We start from the raw sequence: 18,261 nt of genomic DNA on the forward strand, positions 1-18,261 counted from the left end.
TGTGCTTTTATTATATGTTGGTCTTCATCCTTTTGTGAAATATACTAAAAAGATTTTACATGATAATACAAAGAATCATGTCTATGCTGAAATTGAGTCTAGGTCAGGCTTTTTTTCATTTGCGTTTCTGAACCAACAAATCCAATTCCAAAGAGTAATAATTGTTAGTCCCATTTGCTCCCCACAAGGAATGAGAACATACTGGATAACTCTAATGGAAATCACTCACTGTGTTGGCTACCATCACTAAGAGCCAAGGACAATATAAATGATGCCAGAGTACAGTTCAAATTGCTGTGCCAGCGAAAAATGGGGCAAACAGAGACTTTATGATGGACCATATCAATCAGTGGACGACCTCATCGAGCGAAACTGGCAGCGATTCATAACTGGAGAACTATTAACACCACTCGAGCACATATCTCAGAGCATGCCCCACATCTGGGACTCGGGGTGGGCGGGAAACCGGGTGGGGCTTCTCCTTCAATATCCCCCTTTACCTCAGATACAAGATGGAAACAATATGGACATAATAGTATTACCCACTTCCCTATCCCCCTGAACCTTTTTTTTTCTTTTTCTTTCTTTAACTGTAATTAACTATGTAAAGATTGTCAACAACAACACAATAAACTAGATTATAAAAAAAAAAAAACAAATTGCTGTGCCAATGTCACAAACAAGGCAAGGGGTGTGGCAGCACTTGACATAGCATTTACAGTGGAAATACTGACTTTGGGCCCGGTGCAGTAGCCTAGCAGCTAGAGTTTTTGCCTTGCACAGGCCAGGATCACATATGGGCTTCAGTTCTAATCCCGGTGGCCCTGTTTCCCATCCAGCTCCCTGCTTGTGGCGTGGGAAAGCAGTTGAGGATGGCCCAAAGCCTTGGGCACCCTGCACCATGTGGGAGACTCAGAGGAGCTCCTGGCTTCGGATTGGCTGAGCTCCAGCCGTTCAGGCTGCTTGGGGAGTGAATAAACACACAGATTTTCCTCTCTGTCTCTGTTACTCTCTGTGTATCTGACTTTCCAATACAAATAAATATTTTTTAGAAGTGTATGTTACATTAAATTTTTTCTGTCATCTCTGACGTGTTTTTAAGTTATCAGACATGCCATTTGGTTTTGCTGCTTTTTTATTAGGAGTGCCTAATAAATGTCTTTCCCTTGGCAGGACAGACAAATCTCACAGTTAATCCCTTGTCACATACCTCAGTCAATCATCAATAATATTTATATCCTCAAGTCTGTCTGTTTTTATATACATTCTCCTTTCTTCGCATTTCGGCGTAAGATTGCTGTTTTTATTTTTCTACTCAAATGGGTAAGGAAGAAGCACTTTCCCTAAATTTGATCCTTGATACTAGCGGATCAGATCACCATTCAGAAGAATGTATTAAAGTGTAATCAAATAGTAAACTGGGTTGAGTATGCAGATAACATCATTATTTTATATAATGTTATGCTTGGTATGGCTATCATTCAGATTTTTTCAAAAGTATTTTAAGTACACATGTATAAATGAGGTGTATTATGCTTTATTTTCTAACTCAAATGAATTCATGAATGTATATGTGGGGCTTTTAAAAATGTAACTATGTAATCATGTCCTTTTATCTGACATCATTTGTTCACCAGCGAAAAAAATATATCTTTTACATGATAATAATTGTTTTACATAGAATTGTTTGAAAATACACACAGAGATAATATAAAAATACAAGAGGAATAAATTAACAATAGTCTATAGATAAGTGACATTTGAATCCATAAATTATGTCAGCATTTAAAATTTAGGAAGCTCAGGCAAAGCCTAAATTTCATTCTTCTCATATAAACAATCAAACCTTGGTCCTTGCACATTGTGCGTGTTGGGCCCCCGCCGTGCGTGCCCTCCTCGTGTGTGTCCCACCCACGCTGTGCGTGCCCTCCCTGTGCGTGGCACCCTTTGTGCGTGTCCTCCCCATGCCGTGCGTGCCCTCATGCGTGGCACCCTCCATGCGTGTCCTGCCCACGTCATGCGTGCCTCCCCGTGCGTGTCCCGCCCACTCCGTGCGTGCCCCGCCCACGGTGGACTCTGGACTTCCGCCATGATAAGCAACAGGGCATAGTGAAGGAATGTGAGGTGGAGTCTGTTAGGCCCGGAGGCTGCGACGGGAGCCTGAGCCCGCCCTGCCTGAGCTCTGTCCGCTCCTGGATTGTCACGTTATGGTTGGGAAGGATCGCAGACGCTGAGGTGGCCAAGGAGGCGTGTGTGCGGGGGCGCCTGTCCTGCGGGCTGAGCCCGGCCGCTGGGAGAAAGCCTCCCCCGGAAGGGCATGAACATGGTGACAGCCCTGTAAGCGCCTCCTTTGATTACAGCTGGGAGAACACACCCGTGACTGAGCGTGAGGCCGGAGCTGCGACATGGAGGAAAGACGCGTGACCGTGGAGATCCCCGAAGCCCTCCGGGAGCAGCTCGAGGAGGACTGTTACCGCGTCACCAGGAGGAAGCAGCTCGTGAGCCTCCCGTGCCAGCCCAACGTCATAGCCATTTTGGAATCCTACGTGCGGCACTTCGCGGTCCAGGCAGCCGCCCCGGCCAACGGGAGGCCCGGGCACCGGCCCCCGCCGGCCCACCCGGATGGCAGCCCTGCCCCGGGCCACAGGCCTGTGGGCCTCTGCAAGGAGATGGCCGATGGCCTGCGCATCGCCTTTGATCACGCCCTCCCGTTGGTGTTGCTCTATCCACACGAACAGGCTCAGTATAAAAAGGTAGGATCGTCTAAATGTTGCCTGGCAGCGAAGGAAAGGGCCGCCAACACCCACGGCCAGGAGGAGCTTCTGCCCCGTCCACCGTGGCTGAATCCGTCTACACCGCAGCCCACGGCGGAGGAAGCCAGACCCGAAGCCTGGCGGTCCTTGAGGCGGTCCAGATGCCACCTCGGCCAGCTGGGTAGGCCGAGGGACAGCAGCGCCTCGCCTCTCCGCAAGCGGCTGCTGCAGGACGCAGGCATGGCTGCGGGGCCGCTGACCTTGGACGAGACGGGGTCTGGAGAGCTGCCCTGCCAGGAGGCTAGCTTTGCTGACTGTGAAGGGAGAACTGATGGGACGAAGATGCCCTCCTGGAGGCTGGTGCCCGAGGACTACCCGCCGGCCGGTGGGCCGCCCCCGCCTAGCTGCGTTTACGGGGCTCAACATTTGCTGCGCTTGTTTGTGAAGCTCCCCATGATGCTTCCCAAGATGGGTTTCCGTGAGAAGAACCTGAAGGCTTTACTAAAGCTCTTCGATCTCTTCCTGGGTTTCCTAGCAGAACACCGAGATGCCTTCTTCCCAGAGTCGGCTTATGTAGCTGCCAGCGAGGCCCTCTGCAGCACCAAGAGCCCTGGGGCCATTTCCTGCGTCGATGGTTCCAGAAGAACAACTGCTGCCTCTATCCCTGTGCTCTGGCCTCCAGGTGAAGAAGTGATGAAAAGATAGACTTGTGCACAGAGCATGCCCAGGCCCACCCTGGGCACTATGGCAGAGGCGTGGTATTTCTAAGAATTATTTCTGGGTTACGCAAATGTCCTCTGACAAACAAGGACATTGCACAGACCTATAGACCACCTGTGATGGCAGCAAATGAACGATTGTGTTGACAGTGAAGCTTTCATGGAACTGAATACACACAGTAGGCTGTTTTGGTAGACTGTGCAACCAACAAAAATCACATCATTTGCATTTTAAAATTAAAAGCCATGTTGTTCTTGCAGACTGTTTTTATTCTTGTGTTGGGGCTGAATAGTTGTAACAAATTTTAGTTTGTATTTGGAAATCATAAAGTCGTCTCAAGTATTTTAGAAGAAATTGATGTTGATGGCAAATTTGCAGCTGTACGTTGGCTTACCCTGGTTTCATTTGTGGGAGATAATGTTTTTTGCTGATAAATGAAACATTGCTGTCGAATTTGAGATTTTACAGTCATCTTTTGCTGTATAATGCCATAGTTCTCTTTCTCTTTTTGGTGTTCTGAATCGAGTGCTACCTCTTACTTGACAGATAAAAAACTGCTGTGGTTTCCGTCTGCACCTGTGTTACTGTTTGGTGTGCTGTGTAGAGGCTGCTCCCTGTAACGCAGCCATGTTCTCCAGTTGGATAGGAATTCATAACTCCCACTTTTTTGGTATGTTTCAGTAAAACTTTCAAGACTTTTGATGTAGTCTATTAGTTTGTAACAGTGACTACAAATTATATTTATCCGTATAATGGTTTCTTATACATAGGGTTGAATTTTAGAAATTTTTTTAGGTTTTAGGTATTTTTGAAAGGCAGAGTCACAGAGGGAGAGGAGAGAGAAAAATCTTCCATTCACTGGTTCACTCTGCAGATGGCCACGGTGGTTAGAGTTGGGGCAGGCAGGAGCCAGGAGCCAGGAGCCGTCGCCAAGTCTTGGCTCATCCAAGGACTTGGGTCATCCTCTTGCTTTCCAAGGGGCATTACCAGGAAGCTGGATCTGAAGTGGAGCGTCCAGGATGTGAACCAGCACCTGTATGGAACAGTGGGTTTGTAAGTGGAGACTTAATCCCACCACAGTGCTAGTGTAAAAAGTTAACTTTTAAAGTTTAATTTGTGTATTTATTTATTTGAAAGGCATAGCCAGAGAAGGAGAGAGTGAGAAGAGAGATTTTCCATTTTCCCCTAATTCACTTCCTAAATGCCTGCAATAATAGCTGGGGCTCGGCGAGGTTGAAAGGAGAAGCCCAGAACTCCTTCTGGGTCTTCTGCAAGAATATCAGGGACTCAGTAGCTCATCTGCTGCCTGCCAGGGCTTGTATTCTCAGGCATCTGTTCTGGAAGAGCAGCCAGGACTAGGGTGTAGGCACTCAGGTTGGTATGAACTGCCAGTGTCCCAAGTGGTGTTTTAACTGCTGTTCTCTGACGCCTGTTCCAGAAGCTTTTACAAAATGTTTTCTTTATGTGTGCTGTTAGCAGTTGCATTTCTATTAGATTACTGGTAAGTACTAACTATGGTTCAGTTGTGTAGTCTCTGCTTATTGGTGTTAACGTTGGTATTTTTTCTTCAGCATTGTCCTTTTAAAATGCAAATGTTTGTTTATGGTTTACTTAGGCTTTAGTTTCTGTTAGCAGTTTTACTAATAAGCCATTGTGTTTTTATGTCTGATTTATATATATATATATATATATATATATTTAAACATTTATTCATTTTATTACAGCCAGATATACAGAGAGGAGGAGAGACAGAGAGGAAGATCTTCCATGTGATGATTCACTCCCCAAGTAAGCTGCAACGGGCCGATGCGCGCCGAACCGAAGCCGGGAACCTGGAACCTCTTCCGGGTCTCCCACGCGGGTGCAGGGTCCCAATGCATTGGGCCATCCTCAACTGCTTTCCCAGGCCACAAGCAGGGAGCTGGATGGGAAGTGGAGCTGCTGGGATTAGAACCAGCGCCCACATGGGATCCCGGGGCATTCAAGGGGAGGACTTTAGCCGCTAGGCCACGCCGCCGGGCCCTGATTTATATTTTAAACAACATAAAATGTAATTTTAGGTAACAATTAAAATACAAGTCAGAATAAAAACAGATTTATCAAAGTAGAGGTGAAATGGTGTAAAGATTATCACTGTAAATGAGAATAAAATTGAGTATTGAGCTTTCCAATGCAAAGATAAAAATCTCTTTACATAATAGAAGTAAAACCCTGATCATTTAGTAATACACGATTTTATTTGAGGCCTGTTTTAATTCAGAATGTATTTTATTGGTGTGACTCTTGGGACTGAACTGCCTGCTGCATCTCGAACCAAGTGTTTTGCCCACTTTACAAAAAATTTTTTGAGTTGCATCTTTAACATTCTTAAACGTCAATTTTTAAAATAGTGTCCATGAGGGACTAAGCAAATATAAAGGAAATTGGTTTCGAACTAGGTGATCATAGAATATTTCTGCTTGGGCATAGTGTATAAGTTGTACAAAAGAAAACATCAGGAATATTTACTGAGAAACATTGCACTACAGATAATTTAGGTCACTAGCTTAATAAAACTGTGTTGTAGGCCATAGAACTGCAGAGGTTAAAGATATGCCTTTCAGAAACTCTTAGTTTAAATGCGGAGTAGTCAGATGAGCACAGCATACATGATAAATTGATGGAAGTCAGTAATCTTGGAAATGAGTTTTGGAGGTGGCCAGAGTTTGTGAGGTGAAGCAGAAGGTGCAGAAAAAAGGGAATGGGTGGCAGATGAGAAGGAGCAGGGTGAAATGGGAGAGAATATAGTATTTACTTTCTATGTTGTATCCTAAGTCTCTGGAGTCATCTGTAAGGTTTTTAGTTTAGTTGAGAAGTATATAATTTTTTAAGTTATAAATTGCTGAACCAGATGGTGTTGTACTACTTTAACTTGCTTAACTTTAACTCTTTTTTTTTTTAAATTTATTTTATTGGAAAGGCAGATATATAAGAGAGAAGGAGAGACAGAGAGGAAGATCTACTGTCCGATGCTTCACTCCCCAAGTGGCCACAATGGCTGTAGCTGAGCCAATCTGAAGCCAGGAGCCTGGAGTCTTCTGGATCTCCCGCGTGGGTGCAGGGTCCCAAGGCTTTGGACATCCCCAGGCAAGAAGCATGGAGCTGAATTGGAAGCGAGGCTGCCAGGATTAGAACTGGTGCCCGTATGGGATCCTGATGCACGCAAGGCAAGGACTCGTGCCACTAGACTATCACACCGGGTGCTTAACTTTAACTCTTAACAGATAACAAATGGTTGAATTTTTGGTAAAGAAAGAAACAAATATTCATGGAGCTGATTAGGACAAAATGTTTTGTTCTTAAAATTGTACTAGAATGTTTTATCTAATTTTAATTTTATTTTTAATGTTGTTTACATAGTTAAGAAGGGTGTGTACCCATGTGGGCCACTGATTATAATGGGGAGTGCCGAGCTATGGAGGAAGGAGGGTGGGACAAATGTTTCCAAATTTTTTTTTCTCCTGTATCTGCATGGTGGGGTGTGGGAGGAAGAAGAGGGGGACGATTCTTACTGCCAGACTACATCAGGACCAAGGGATGGGGGACAACCACTTGATGTCATCTTAAAGACCCCAGTGTAGGGAGGAATGTTCTGAGGGTGCCACCTGAGTGGTTTTGGTAATTCTGGGACATTGTTGGCTTAGTTGCTGCAGGGTTGAGAATCTTTCCAAGGTCCCTTGGTTGACAAGTCCACTGTAGTGCATCCACAAACGCAGACACTTGCTGCAAAGGTCGGTTAGGACAGTTGTCAGACCTGTTCTGCTTCCCCTCTTCTGACGATACACTCAATGACCTGTGCTGGCCTAGATGAGCTTGCTGTCATGTCTCTCATGTACATGCTGTCTACCGTATGAGTATCAGCAACTGAGGAGGTCCAGTCCCAATGCTTGTACTTCAAGGTCTAGCCATGTATCTTATGATTTTCTCTGTGGCCGGAGTTTGATTCTAGCAGTCTAGTTAGGGAGTCTGCCAACAAACCTTGCCAGGAGTGAACTGGCCTGTTCCAGACCCATGCTATGGGTTTTGTAGCCCAGCCTGCCCTGAGCTGCCCAAAGCCCTGGCTCTTGAGCTCATCAGCAGGAGCTGTGGCCTAACAGGTCCTTGTCCCAGATCTTGTACATTCAGGGAGTGCTCAGCCAACCTGACATTGCCCATCTCCAGTCCCAGCAATCACCAGTGGTTACTGTGGCCTTGCCAGACTGGCCTGCAACCATTCCAGCTCTTATTGGTTGGTGCAAGAGCCCTGCCCTGCCTGACTCATCCCCTACTTTGTTCTCAGATCAACTGGCAGGTGCCACAACCTGGCCCATTGTGTCCTGCATTCACTCTTGAGACCACTGGAGTGCTGGGCCCTAACCCAATCTAGTCTGGTGTGAGCCGCACCCTATCTTTGACTGCCATGTGAGCCAGTAAGTGCAGGGCCAGCCCAGCCTGCCCCCATAGCCAGCCCATACACTTGCTGACAAGTGTGCAGCCCTGCCTGGTCTGTCCCACCCCAGCCCCATTTCTTGTGGTCATAAACAGGAGCTGCAGCCTGCTAGGGGAATTCCCAAGTTCTGCCAGACTTGTTCCCAGACCTGGATCTCATACGTGTTGGTAGGTGCTAGGTCCCTGCCCAGTGTAGTCACCACAGTCCTGGCCTTTGCATGTGCTGTGGGTGCTGTGGTCTGGCCTGCTCCTGGACCTGATTCTCAGGTGCATCCATGGGTGCTGCAACCTGGGCCAGCTTGGACTGGTCCCAATCTCAGTTCCCAAGAGTCTCAGTGAGTTCCATGTTTGTGTCAAGCTTGGCTTTCACACAAGCCAGTGGGTACTGCATACCCACAGGGGTAAACCCACACATCCCCTACAGATTCTGCCCCCAGAACTAGGTCTCTCATTTGTTGTTTGATGTCATGACCCAGCCTTGCATGGCCCATCCCCTGCCCACTACTCCCTGGCGAGTATGTGGCTTAGCCCTGCCAGACAGGCCCCAACCCTAAATTTCATGTGTCAGTAGGTGGAGGGCAATGCCACCCTAGTCAGCCCAGGTTATCCTATGTTGGTAGTTGCATTGTTCTGATTCAGACATGCCCTCTGGTTTCCATTGTGTAAACCACCAGGCTCAACTCCCTAATTAGCCTGTGAATGCAGTTACCTGGGCTGTGGAATCCCCTGAAAGTCATTCCACACCTGTAAGGTACTCCCTTATGTGGGGCCCTGAGGTCACCTTCTGTGGAGCCTGGCACATATTTTTAAAAAGGAAAAGGAAAAAAAAAAAGAGGGTAAACTCGGCAACTATGTTGGCACGCTGGTGTAATGAACACATCTGTGGCGTTGCTCAGCCCAGAATGCCTGCCAACTACAGGCTGCTTTTCTCCATCAGTGTACTACTTGTCTGGGTTCAAAGCCACGGAGGCAGTTGCCTACAGCTGGGGTTAGAATGATTTTAATCTACTAGAATAATGACAACCACCCATGTCGGAAGTGTTAGTTAAAGCTAGATTTATTGGGATGTAATGAAGAAGTATTAATACTGATTGTCAGGGAGAAAACCAGTTGGTCATGTTGGGCAACCCAGAGAACACTCTACAGCAGGATGTGTTCTTACTATCAGTGAATGTTGTTTGTAATCTGATTTTATTTTTGTCATATGACAGTATTTTAGTTAATGGGTTTCAGAGCACTTTGATTTGTTTTATAAAGTTTAAAATTTTGCATTATTTTGTGATTCAGTACTGAGCTTTTTTTTCAGTACTAAGCTTTATAAATCTTTTACTGTGTTTAAAAATATGTTATATTTAAAATCTGTCTTTTGGATGACTTTTTAAATTGCTTTTTTGGATGAATATTGATGTTTGATTATCTGTTATCATAAACTGGGTGCATCAGTTTTTTAAATTTTTATTTACAGTGTATTTCAATATTTTAATTTTTTAAAAATAGTTACTTGAATTAATTTGCTTTTTTATAAGCTAGAGCATCAGAGTTGGGGGTGGAGGACATGGGAGATAGGGAAGTGTGTTTCATCTACTGGTTTACTTTCTAAATGGCCACAAATACCGGGGTTGGGACAGTCTGAAGCTGTGAGAGAGGAACTCCTATTTGTTTATTTTTTTAGGGCATTTAAAATTTTTTATTTGGTGGGTGATATCGTGGTGTAGCAAGTTAAGCCACTGCCTATAGTGCTGGCATCTCATAGGGATGCTGGTTCAAGTCCTAGCTGTCCCACTTCCTGTCCAGCTTTTAGTGAGCATACTTGGGAAGTAGTGGAATATGGTCTGAGTGCTTGGGCCCTACACCCGTGTGAGAGACTTGGATGGAGTTCCTGGCTTCATCCTGTCCTAGTCTGGGACATTGTGGTCTAGCAAATGAAAGATCTTTTTCTTTCTGTCTCTCCCTCTGTTTATGTAGCTGAAATAAATTTAACAAATTTCATTTTATTTGGGGGAAGGAAAGAAGGGGACGTAGGAGAGAGAGAGAAAGAGAGGAAGAGAATGGGGCTATGATATCATTTGCTAGTTTGTCGAAGCCCCCTCTGTCTCTTAAGCTTCTCTCTGAATATGGTTGTGGTTCCAAGTGGATAAACTCTTAAGGGAAAGTTTTCCAATGGTTGCTATTATAGTAGGCTCAAGTAGCAGGTGAATTGGAGCTTTGTTTGGGCCATATGTACGTAAGTTAGAGAATAGCTACTACTGGATGTGCCTGCCGACATCCTGCCTGGAGGTACATTAGTGTAGATCAGCTCTTCTCTGCTTGTCCCTGCTGCATTTCCCATGTTTGCTGTACCGCCAAGTATAGCACCCATAGTTCTAACTTCCATGTGATGCAGTATTGCTGGAGCTTTTTTTTTTTTCTGTCAAAACAAAATCTGCTCTCTTCTAACTAGTCCTGAGTCCTGAAAAATGATCCCTTTTGACACTGTCAGCTGGTTCAGCTAATGAGACCGTTTTCTGTCAGTCTGATTAGTTTTCATTAGGATTATAGTCCTTGAAGATCCAAGGCAACTTTATGTTGTTAGATTTTGATAAATTCCATTTTCTGTTTGCATCTGTGAATGACAAAAGATGGGAAGTTGCCGGAGACCAGCTCCGGCTGCCTCGAGAGCTTGCAAAGGATGCGTGGATTGGCGAGATGATATGAAGAAGAGATAAGACGTGGAGCACTATGGCATGATGTTCATAATGGACAACTCAGAAAAGTTGCCTTCTTTATTTATACACAAATCATCACAAACTTTTGCACAATTTCCAATTGTTTCATTTTTACTTCATGGTTAAGAGAATACAAAAAACAATCCTAAAGAAAACATTTTCAGCAAACCATCACTCATTGAAACCTACAGTCACCTGGCTGAAGCCAGGAACTCCACGGTTGACAGCGCATGCGGTTACATAGTGACAAATAGTTTACTTATACTCAAAATCAATTTTTACTAAACACAAACTAATATTTCTTAAAATATTAAGAGTAAAAGATCATAAATGAAAGGATTTTATAAAAGCATATAACATGGATTCTTTGCTAAATCTTATAATCAAATCATGCATTAATTACTGTCACCTTCACCTAGTGCTGATTCAATTTTTTTTATTGTATCTTTTTTTTTATTAATTATATTGTATTAGTTTCATAGGTACCGGGATTTCCCCCATACCCTCCCCCCATGGTGGATTGCTCCACTCTGTTACATGACCACAGTTTAATTTCAGTTGATATTTCCTCACTGCAAGCATATACCAAACATAGAGTCCAGCATCTTACTGTCCAGCCTAGTTCAGCGTTTCTTAGGGAGACCCTTCCAATATACCATCAGCAAAAATTTACATTGTTTTTTGTTCTTTTGTTAAAGGGCAGTGAAAGGGATCAAGGCAATTCAGCCGATCCACAGAGGGCCTTTACAAGAAACTTCCTTTAACTTTATAAACTGTTTTCTTTCTCTAAATATAAGTGCCAATATAAGATAGAGATTTTAAGCCATTTTGAGGGGGTTCACATTTGTTTCCCTTTAGAAGATGCCCCATATACTTTTGTTTTCTGTGGTGAGAAATTAAAATGCATCGTATCATGTGTTGTAACAGTTCGAGGCGCATGGTAAACAAACTCTTTGTACCTCCATTATTGCCATCTGTTCCAAGATATTATCAAGCCATTTCTTAAGGAAAACATTACTTACACTAGGGCAAACTTCAGGGCACATAACAGGATGTTTGGAGACATTGTGGGCTCAATTGTACTATTGTATACTTTTAGCTGTGTGTCATAGCCTTACGTCACTAAAGATGTATTTATTGTAACATGATTGATCAATTTGAGGTATCATACCAGTTACAGGAATCACTTCACATTAGCACAGAAACAACAACACCACCCTCAGGAGAATTCTATGAAACATCAGAGAGGTGAGACAGCAATGAGGTGACTGGAGACATTCTGCCGGGCCTTGTCTCACAACCAGAAACTCCTCGTAGGCCTGCTAGCCAAGAAGTGGTGTTCATCACACACCCATGCCATCCGACCCAACTGCATGGCTCCCCACAGGAAGTGAACATTCTTAATGCATGTATGGCTGAGCAGTACTGTAATACTCCTTCCATTATTGTCTTATAGATGTTGTTTGAAAGGAATACTTTATAACAGAGCAGCAGAATATTGTACTGTTTTAAAAAAAGATTTATTTTGAGAGAGTTTCAGAGGGAGAGAGGAAGAGACAGAGAGAAATCTTCCATCTGCTGTTGTACTCCTCAGTGGCTACTATCACTGCTATGGTTGGGCTGATAACGAAGCTATGAGCCAAGAGCTGCTTCTAGGTCTCCCACGTGAGTGCAGGGTATTCTCCAAGGCTTTGGGTATTCTCCACTGCTTTTCCAGGCCTAAGCACAGAGCTGGATCAGAAATGACGCTGCTGGGACTAGAACCAGTGCTCATATTGGTGCAGGTGGGTGCATGCTGCGAGTGGAGGCCTGGCATGCCTTATCATGGCACTGGCCCCAGTTTGGTACTTTTTAAGACAGTTTTATTTATTTGAAAGGCAGTTTCAAAAGGAGAAGGGAGAGGAAAAAGGGAAAGACTCACAGAGATAATATCTATCTTTCCTTTAGTGATTCCCTCTCAAATGACCACACTAGTTAGGACTAAGCCAGGCTAAATTGGGACCCTGGAAATCCATGTGGGTGTCTCACATGGGTAGCTGGTGCCACAGACTGGGGCATCTTCCACTGCCCTCCCACGCATGTTAGTGAGGATCTGAACCTGAAGTGTGGTAGCTGGGACTTGAACTGATTTTCACATAGGATGTTGGTATTACAAGTAGTGGCTTAACCGGCTACCCCACAGAACTATCCCCAGATGTCATTTTTTTTTTTAAGATTTACTTACTTTTATTACAAAGTCAAATATACAGAGAAGAGGAGAGACAGAGAGGAAGATCTTCTGTCTGTGGATTCACTCCCCAACCAGCTGCAACGGCTGGAGCTGAGCTGAGCCCATTCAAAGCCAGGAGCCTCTTCCGGGTCTCCCACATGGGTGCAGGGTCCCAAGGCTTTGAGCTGTCCTCGACTGCCTTCCTGGGCCACAAGCAGGGAGCTGGAAAGGAGGTGGAGCAGCCAGGATTAGAACCGACGCCTGTATGGGATCCTGGCGCATTCAAGGCAAGGACTTTAGCTGCTAGGCCACTGTGCTGGGCCCCCCAGATGGCATACTTTTAACATTCACGGTTTTTCTATTGTTGATTTAAAATGCTTATTCAATTGGAAGAATTAACAAGCTTGGAGATTTCTGCTGAAATGTGTTAAAATCATTTGAGTCATTGGGCAGAATCTTCTGCAATGGAGTATCATTTATTTCCACTCCAACCTAATGAATGCTTTGCAGCACCCCCTGAGCATGAGGGAACTGGCAGTTGCTGGACTACACAGAGCTGTAGCTCAGGACACTTTTCCATCCCCTCACCTCTTTGGTGGCTCTCTGATGGATATGCTGATGCCTTCCAGTGTGCCTGTAGGGTAGGACAAGTGTAGGATTGGCTGGCAAAAGCAGTCATGGAGCTTTAGTGGTAGCCACTTTTTATGCCTGTGTTGGGGGCAGGTAATTGAGAATCTATTAAACTCTATTTTTCAAGAGCAGGGAAATTTAGACTTTCTACTCTCTTTTTTAATATAAATATTTAAGTAACCAAAAACAACGCAGGACACTGGATTGAGTGTTACATGTGGCTGCTCCCACTCATTCATTTCTGTTTGTAACTCTGAGTATTCAAATTAGATTACTTAGGATATTAAATCCTTGGTTTGTTTTATGATAGCTAATTTTGTTATTAAATATCTTTTTCATAAACATTCCTTAGAAGACAAGTATTGTGAGCCAAAATTTTTCAAAACAAAAGATATGGGCCCAGCAGTAGTCTAGTGGCTAAAGTCCTTGCCTTGCACACGCCAGGATCCCATATGTGTGCCGGTTCTAATACCAGCAGCCCCACTTCCCATCCAGCTCCCTGCTTGTGGCCTGGGAAAGCAGTCTAGCATGGCCCAAAGCCTTGGAACCCTACACCTGCATGGGAGACCAGGAAGAGGATCTGGGCTCCTGGCTTCGGATCAGCACAGCACCCACCGTTGCAGTCACTTGGGGAGTGAATCAGTGGATGAAGATCTTCCTCTCTGTCTCTCCTCCTCTCTGTAAGTATGACTTTGCAATAAAAATAAATAAATCTTTTTTAAAAAATAGATATGGTCATTTCATGAATACTAAAATTGTTGTTTCTAGTATGTATTACACTGATTTACATATATAAAAGTTTATTAATAGTTTGAAAATTCATTTGTCCTTTTTGATAACTAGATTTCAATATCGAAACCTTATTATAAACTTTTCTTAAATGTGTTTTATATATTCTTGCATTGGTGGATCAAGAAATTTTAAGATGATTTAACTACAGTGCACAAAATGTATGTGTACCAATATCCATGGTTGCAGGGCCCACAGTGCAGGGGACGGCTGATGAGAGACGTTCCTCAGCCTGAGAGTGAGTGGTTGGAGTCCCTAGGGCCCAGTGGCCCCCAGAGTCCTCTGCGGCAGAGAGCTCTTCCTAGGTCCTGAAAATCTCTAGAGAGAAGTGTGCATTTGAGGAGGGCTGGACACAGCACTGCTTCCCTAATCCAGGCTGCTGGCTAGATGTTGCCCTGTACCCTCTGGTTTTATTTTATTCTGGTTCTGGTTATCGAAGGCCGCACGTCTAGTGTTTGATTTGTCTGTCTGTGTGAACTGTTGTCCTGTCCCTGCTATATTTTTGCCTTTCACCCTCCTTTCTGTCTTTGTGTTCATTGTCTTACAACTACTGGGTCCAAAAGGTCCAGTGCCGAGATAACAACTGGTAATTAGAGCTCTAAAAGTTGCTGTTTATGGTAATACTGCTGGTCCTCAGTGCAACTTGAGTTTGAATAAGGAATGACCTTGATCTTAGTTTTATGCCACTCTTTTCCAGTTAGAGTTGCTTTATGAAAATTTCAAAATTGTTAGCATGCATTGCTATCTGTGTTTGTTGGTTGGGAAATGTTACTGAGTATAAATTGGGCTAAGGTCAATGAGGCAAATGTTTCCTAGCCTCTTAAATTCCACAAAGAAGACAATTTGGGTTTGTTAAAAAATGTTTCCACAAATCGGCTATATATGACAAATGTTTGAAGGCTATACATAAACCTATCAAAGTTTGAAATTTGATATGCTTTTGCTTAGAAAATGTCTTAATTTGGAGAGTTTTAAAGAATTATTTCAAAATGTAAATCAAGGAAATTATCTGGTAGAAAATGGTTGCAAGACTGAAAATGTGTTCTCAGTGAGGCAGTTTATGAAAGGAGAATTTTTGAAAAAAAAAAGAAGAGGATTGCTTGTAAGATATATTTTCCTATAGGACATAGAATGGAAAGGGAAAGATAGGAAAAAATAATTAAAGGTTTAAACATGTTGAAGTAAGTGTGCGGAAGTCACAGAAAACTTGAGAGTTTTATGTGTAATATAATTGGTTATAATTTTTAAAACTAGCATTACTATCTAATGTATGTCAACATAGAATTGGAATCTAATTTGTTTGCAACAGGATTTATGACATATACATATACAGGCGTGCTAGTAAATATCTGAAAGTAGATGTCTAATTTTGAAATCTGTTAGAAAAAAGCATTGACGCCTCTCCTGCAGATGGTTTGTGTGATGGCTTTGTCAGTTGTCTAGCCAGCTCCAGTAAGCTCTATTCTTGTTTTCAATTTGTCAGATTCTTGAAAGTTATGAGATGATCTCACGTGCTAATTACTCTATTTAAGGTTTTATTTCCCTTTTGGTGACCAACTAAAGAAATACACATTTTGCTTTTCAGTAAGGCAGTTGGTTTTGTCTTCTGTTGTCTTTGTTAAATTCTCATGGTTGTGTTTCAAAAGTGTAAAGGGTTTTATCTGACATGTATTTACGTGGTCACTTTATAAGTGACCATGTGTATGTGGTGACTTTATAAATGGAAAAAAAAAATTATTCTGTTGCTGTTTGAATCACCCTGACTACATGGAGAGAGGTTAAATAGTGATGATGAGAAACCTTACTTTGATCGAATCTTTTAAGGCCTCTTGGCGTAGTTAATAGGTTTTGAAATTTCCATATGGGCCCCTGGAAATGTCAGTCAGAGGAATGTGTGTCAAAGGCTGTGTCTCCTGGTAAAAGCAACAACTAATTTTGCTGTTTGAAATATTTGCAAAATATTGTTATGATGTAAAATTATGCCAAATTTTAAGTTACGTTACTACAGAAATGTTGTTGTTTCAGATGTCCTAGAAACTATGTAAAAGAAATTTAATGGTCCATTAGACATGTTTGCTTTTTTTTTTTTAAGATTTATTTTATTTGTTATTGGAAAGTCAGCTATACAGATGAGGAGAGACAGAGAGGAAGACCTTCTGTGTGATGGTTCACTCCCCAAATGGCTGCAACGGCCGGAGCTGAACCAATCTGAAGCCAGGAGCTTCTTCCGGATCTCCCATGTGGGTGCAAGGCACCAAGGCTTTGGGTCGTCATCTACTGCTTTCCCAGGCCACAACCGGGGCTGGATGGGAAGCAGGGCTGCTGAGATTATTACTGGAGCCCACATGGGATCCAGGTGTGTGCAAGATGAGGACTTTAGCTCCTAGGCTATTGCACTGGGCCCTATGATGCTTGTCTTAATAAACAGGAGTCCTTTAGGCCTAAAATGGACAAGAATTTTCAAAATGCTTTCAAAGTGCTATGTGGAATGATTATAAATGGTTTGGTTTTCCTTGCCAATTAATGAGGTTAAGTTATTTAAAGTCTTTTTATCATCCAGTTTTGTATTCACTAAAACGTTTGCAGTCAAATTTATGGAGACAAGTATTCTTGAATACAGTTTCTGACCGTTTTTAGGTTAATGACCAGGATAAGAAATTGCAGAACTCTATGAGAGAAAAAAAAAGAAACAAAAAAAGTAGAGACTGTGTTTTTCATCCAGTAACCTACTTGGGATGAGTGCCAGCAACTCCTTCGAACCCTTTTCACCGTGGAGTAGAGGGAGTTGAGAAGGCCTTGCAGGGTCCGGATGGGCATCTCACAAGAACCCGAGATAACTGGAACAAGCCTTCCTGGGCTCCTGCCCGAACTAGGATTCTCATTTAGAAGGGGGCTCTCACCAATGATCACTGTTTGCTGTTAGTGGGAGTATGGAAACCCATTACCATGTGTATGTTACCCAGGCTGTACGGAGCCTCCATGAGTTATCTGCTTCATTTCTTGAGCAGCTCCTGGAAGCCTACCAAACTTACATCCCAATTGACATGGAGGCTACAGAAACTAGAAGGGCCCTTTGGCTTGCTTTTGTAATGCAGTCCGTCACAGATACCAGAAGGAAACTGCAAAAACTGGAAGGGTTTGCAGGAAAGCTTCTGAGCTGCTTGGGATAGCGCAGGTCTGTGATAACAGACTCTGAGGAAGGCAGAAAACCTTCGAGTACCCAGAGCAGCGGTGAATGCATTAAGGGAGTCACAGTCAGTGGAACAGAGACCAGAGGGAAAGCAGACATCAGGCGCAAGATCCACTTTCACAGAAGAGGAATGGTTAAGGCAACTGGAGAAATGTTGTGTTGCAGTGCCTAGGAGCCTTAGAGTGTTGGGTCTCTGCTAACAAGGTCCAGGTATGTACTAAGGAGGCCATCTGTCTAAGGCACAGCCTGAAAGCAGAAAACAAAGGAAAGAAAAGAAAAGAAGTTAACCACTGGGTGGATTGAAGCAGTTTTAAAGATCCCCTCTCCTTCCTTCCTTCCCCTTGCGGCTGGCTCACTTGGGGAGTGAATCATCGGACGGAGAATCTTCCTCTCTGTCTCTCCTCCTCTCTGTATATCTGACTTTGTAATAAAATAAATAAATCTTTAAAAAAAAAGAAGTATTTCTTAAAGAAGTAAATATTTATCTGAAGATTAAACTTAGAGCTTTGATAGATAAAAATGAATATTGCTAATTTTATAAGTACTTCACTAAATATATGAACATCTATGCAGAACTAGGTTTATGAGAATGCAAATGAGAAAAACATCAGCCAAGATATCACTAATTAGACCCTGAATAGAAACCTCAACTGAATGGTATAGGAAGTCTTTTGGGTTTGAATTTGTGGCTTGCTTGCTCCAAAGATGAAGCTTATCAAAAAACAACATTGTTTCTGTTGGTAAAATAACTTCTCAGAAAATAAAACTTAACATGTTCAAGAAGTCATATATTATAAT

General features: G+C 43.2%; 1 protein-coding gene across 1 annotated transcript; it reads left to right on the forward strand.

Moving 5' to 3' along the window:
* Positions 1–2,373: 2,373 nt before the first annotated feature.
* On the forward strand, positions 2,374–3,598 carry LOC101535986 (male-specific lethal 3 homolog). The gene has a single exon (XM_036495175.2). The coding sequence runs from the start codon at positions 2,406–2,408 to the stop codon at positions 3,456–3,458; it is 1,053 nt and encodes a 350-aa protein (XP_036351068.2). The 5' UTR covers positions 2,374–2,405; the 3' UTR covers positions 3,459–3,598.
* The last annotated feature ends 14,663 nt before the right edge of the window (positions 3,599–18,261 follow it).

This window comes from Ochotona princeps, chromosome 10 (genome assembly GCF_030435755.1).
Source record: "Ochotona princeps isolate mOchPri1 chromosome 10, mOchPri1.hap1, whole genome shotgun sequence".
NCBI lineage: Eukaryota > Metazoa > Chordata > Mammalia > Lagomorpha > Ochotonidae > Ochotona > Ochotona princeps.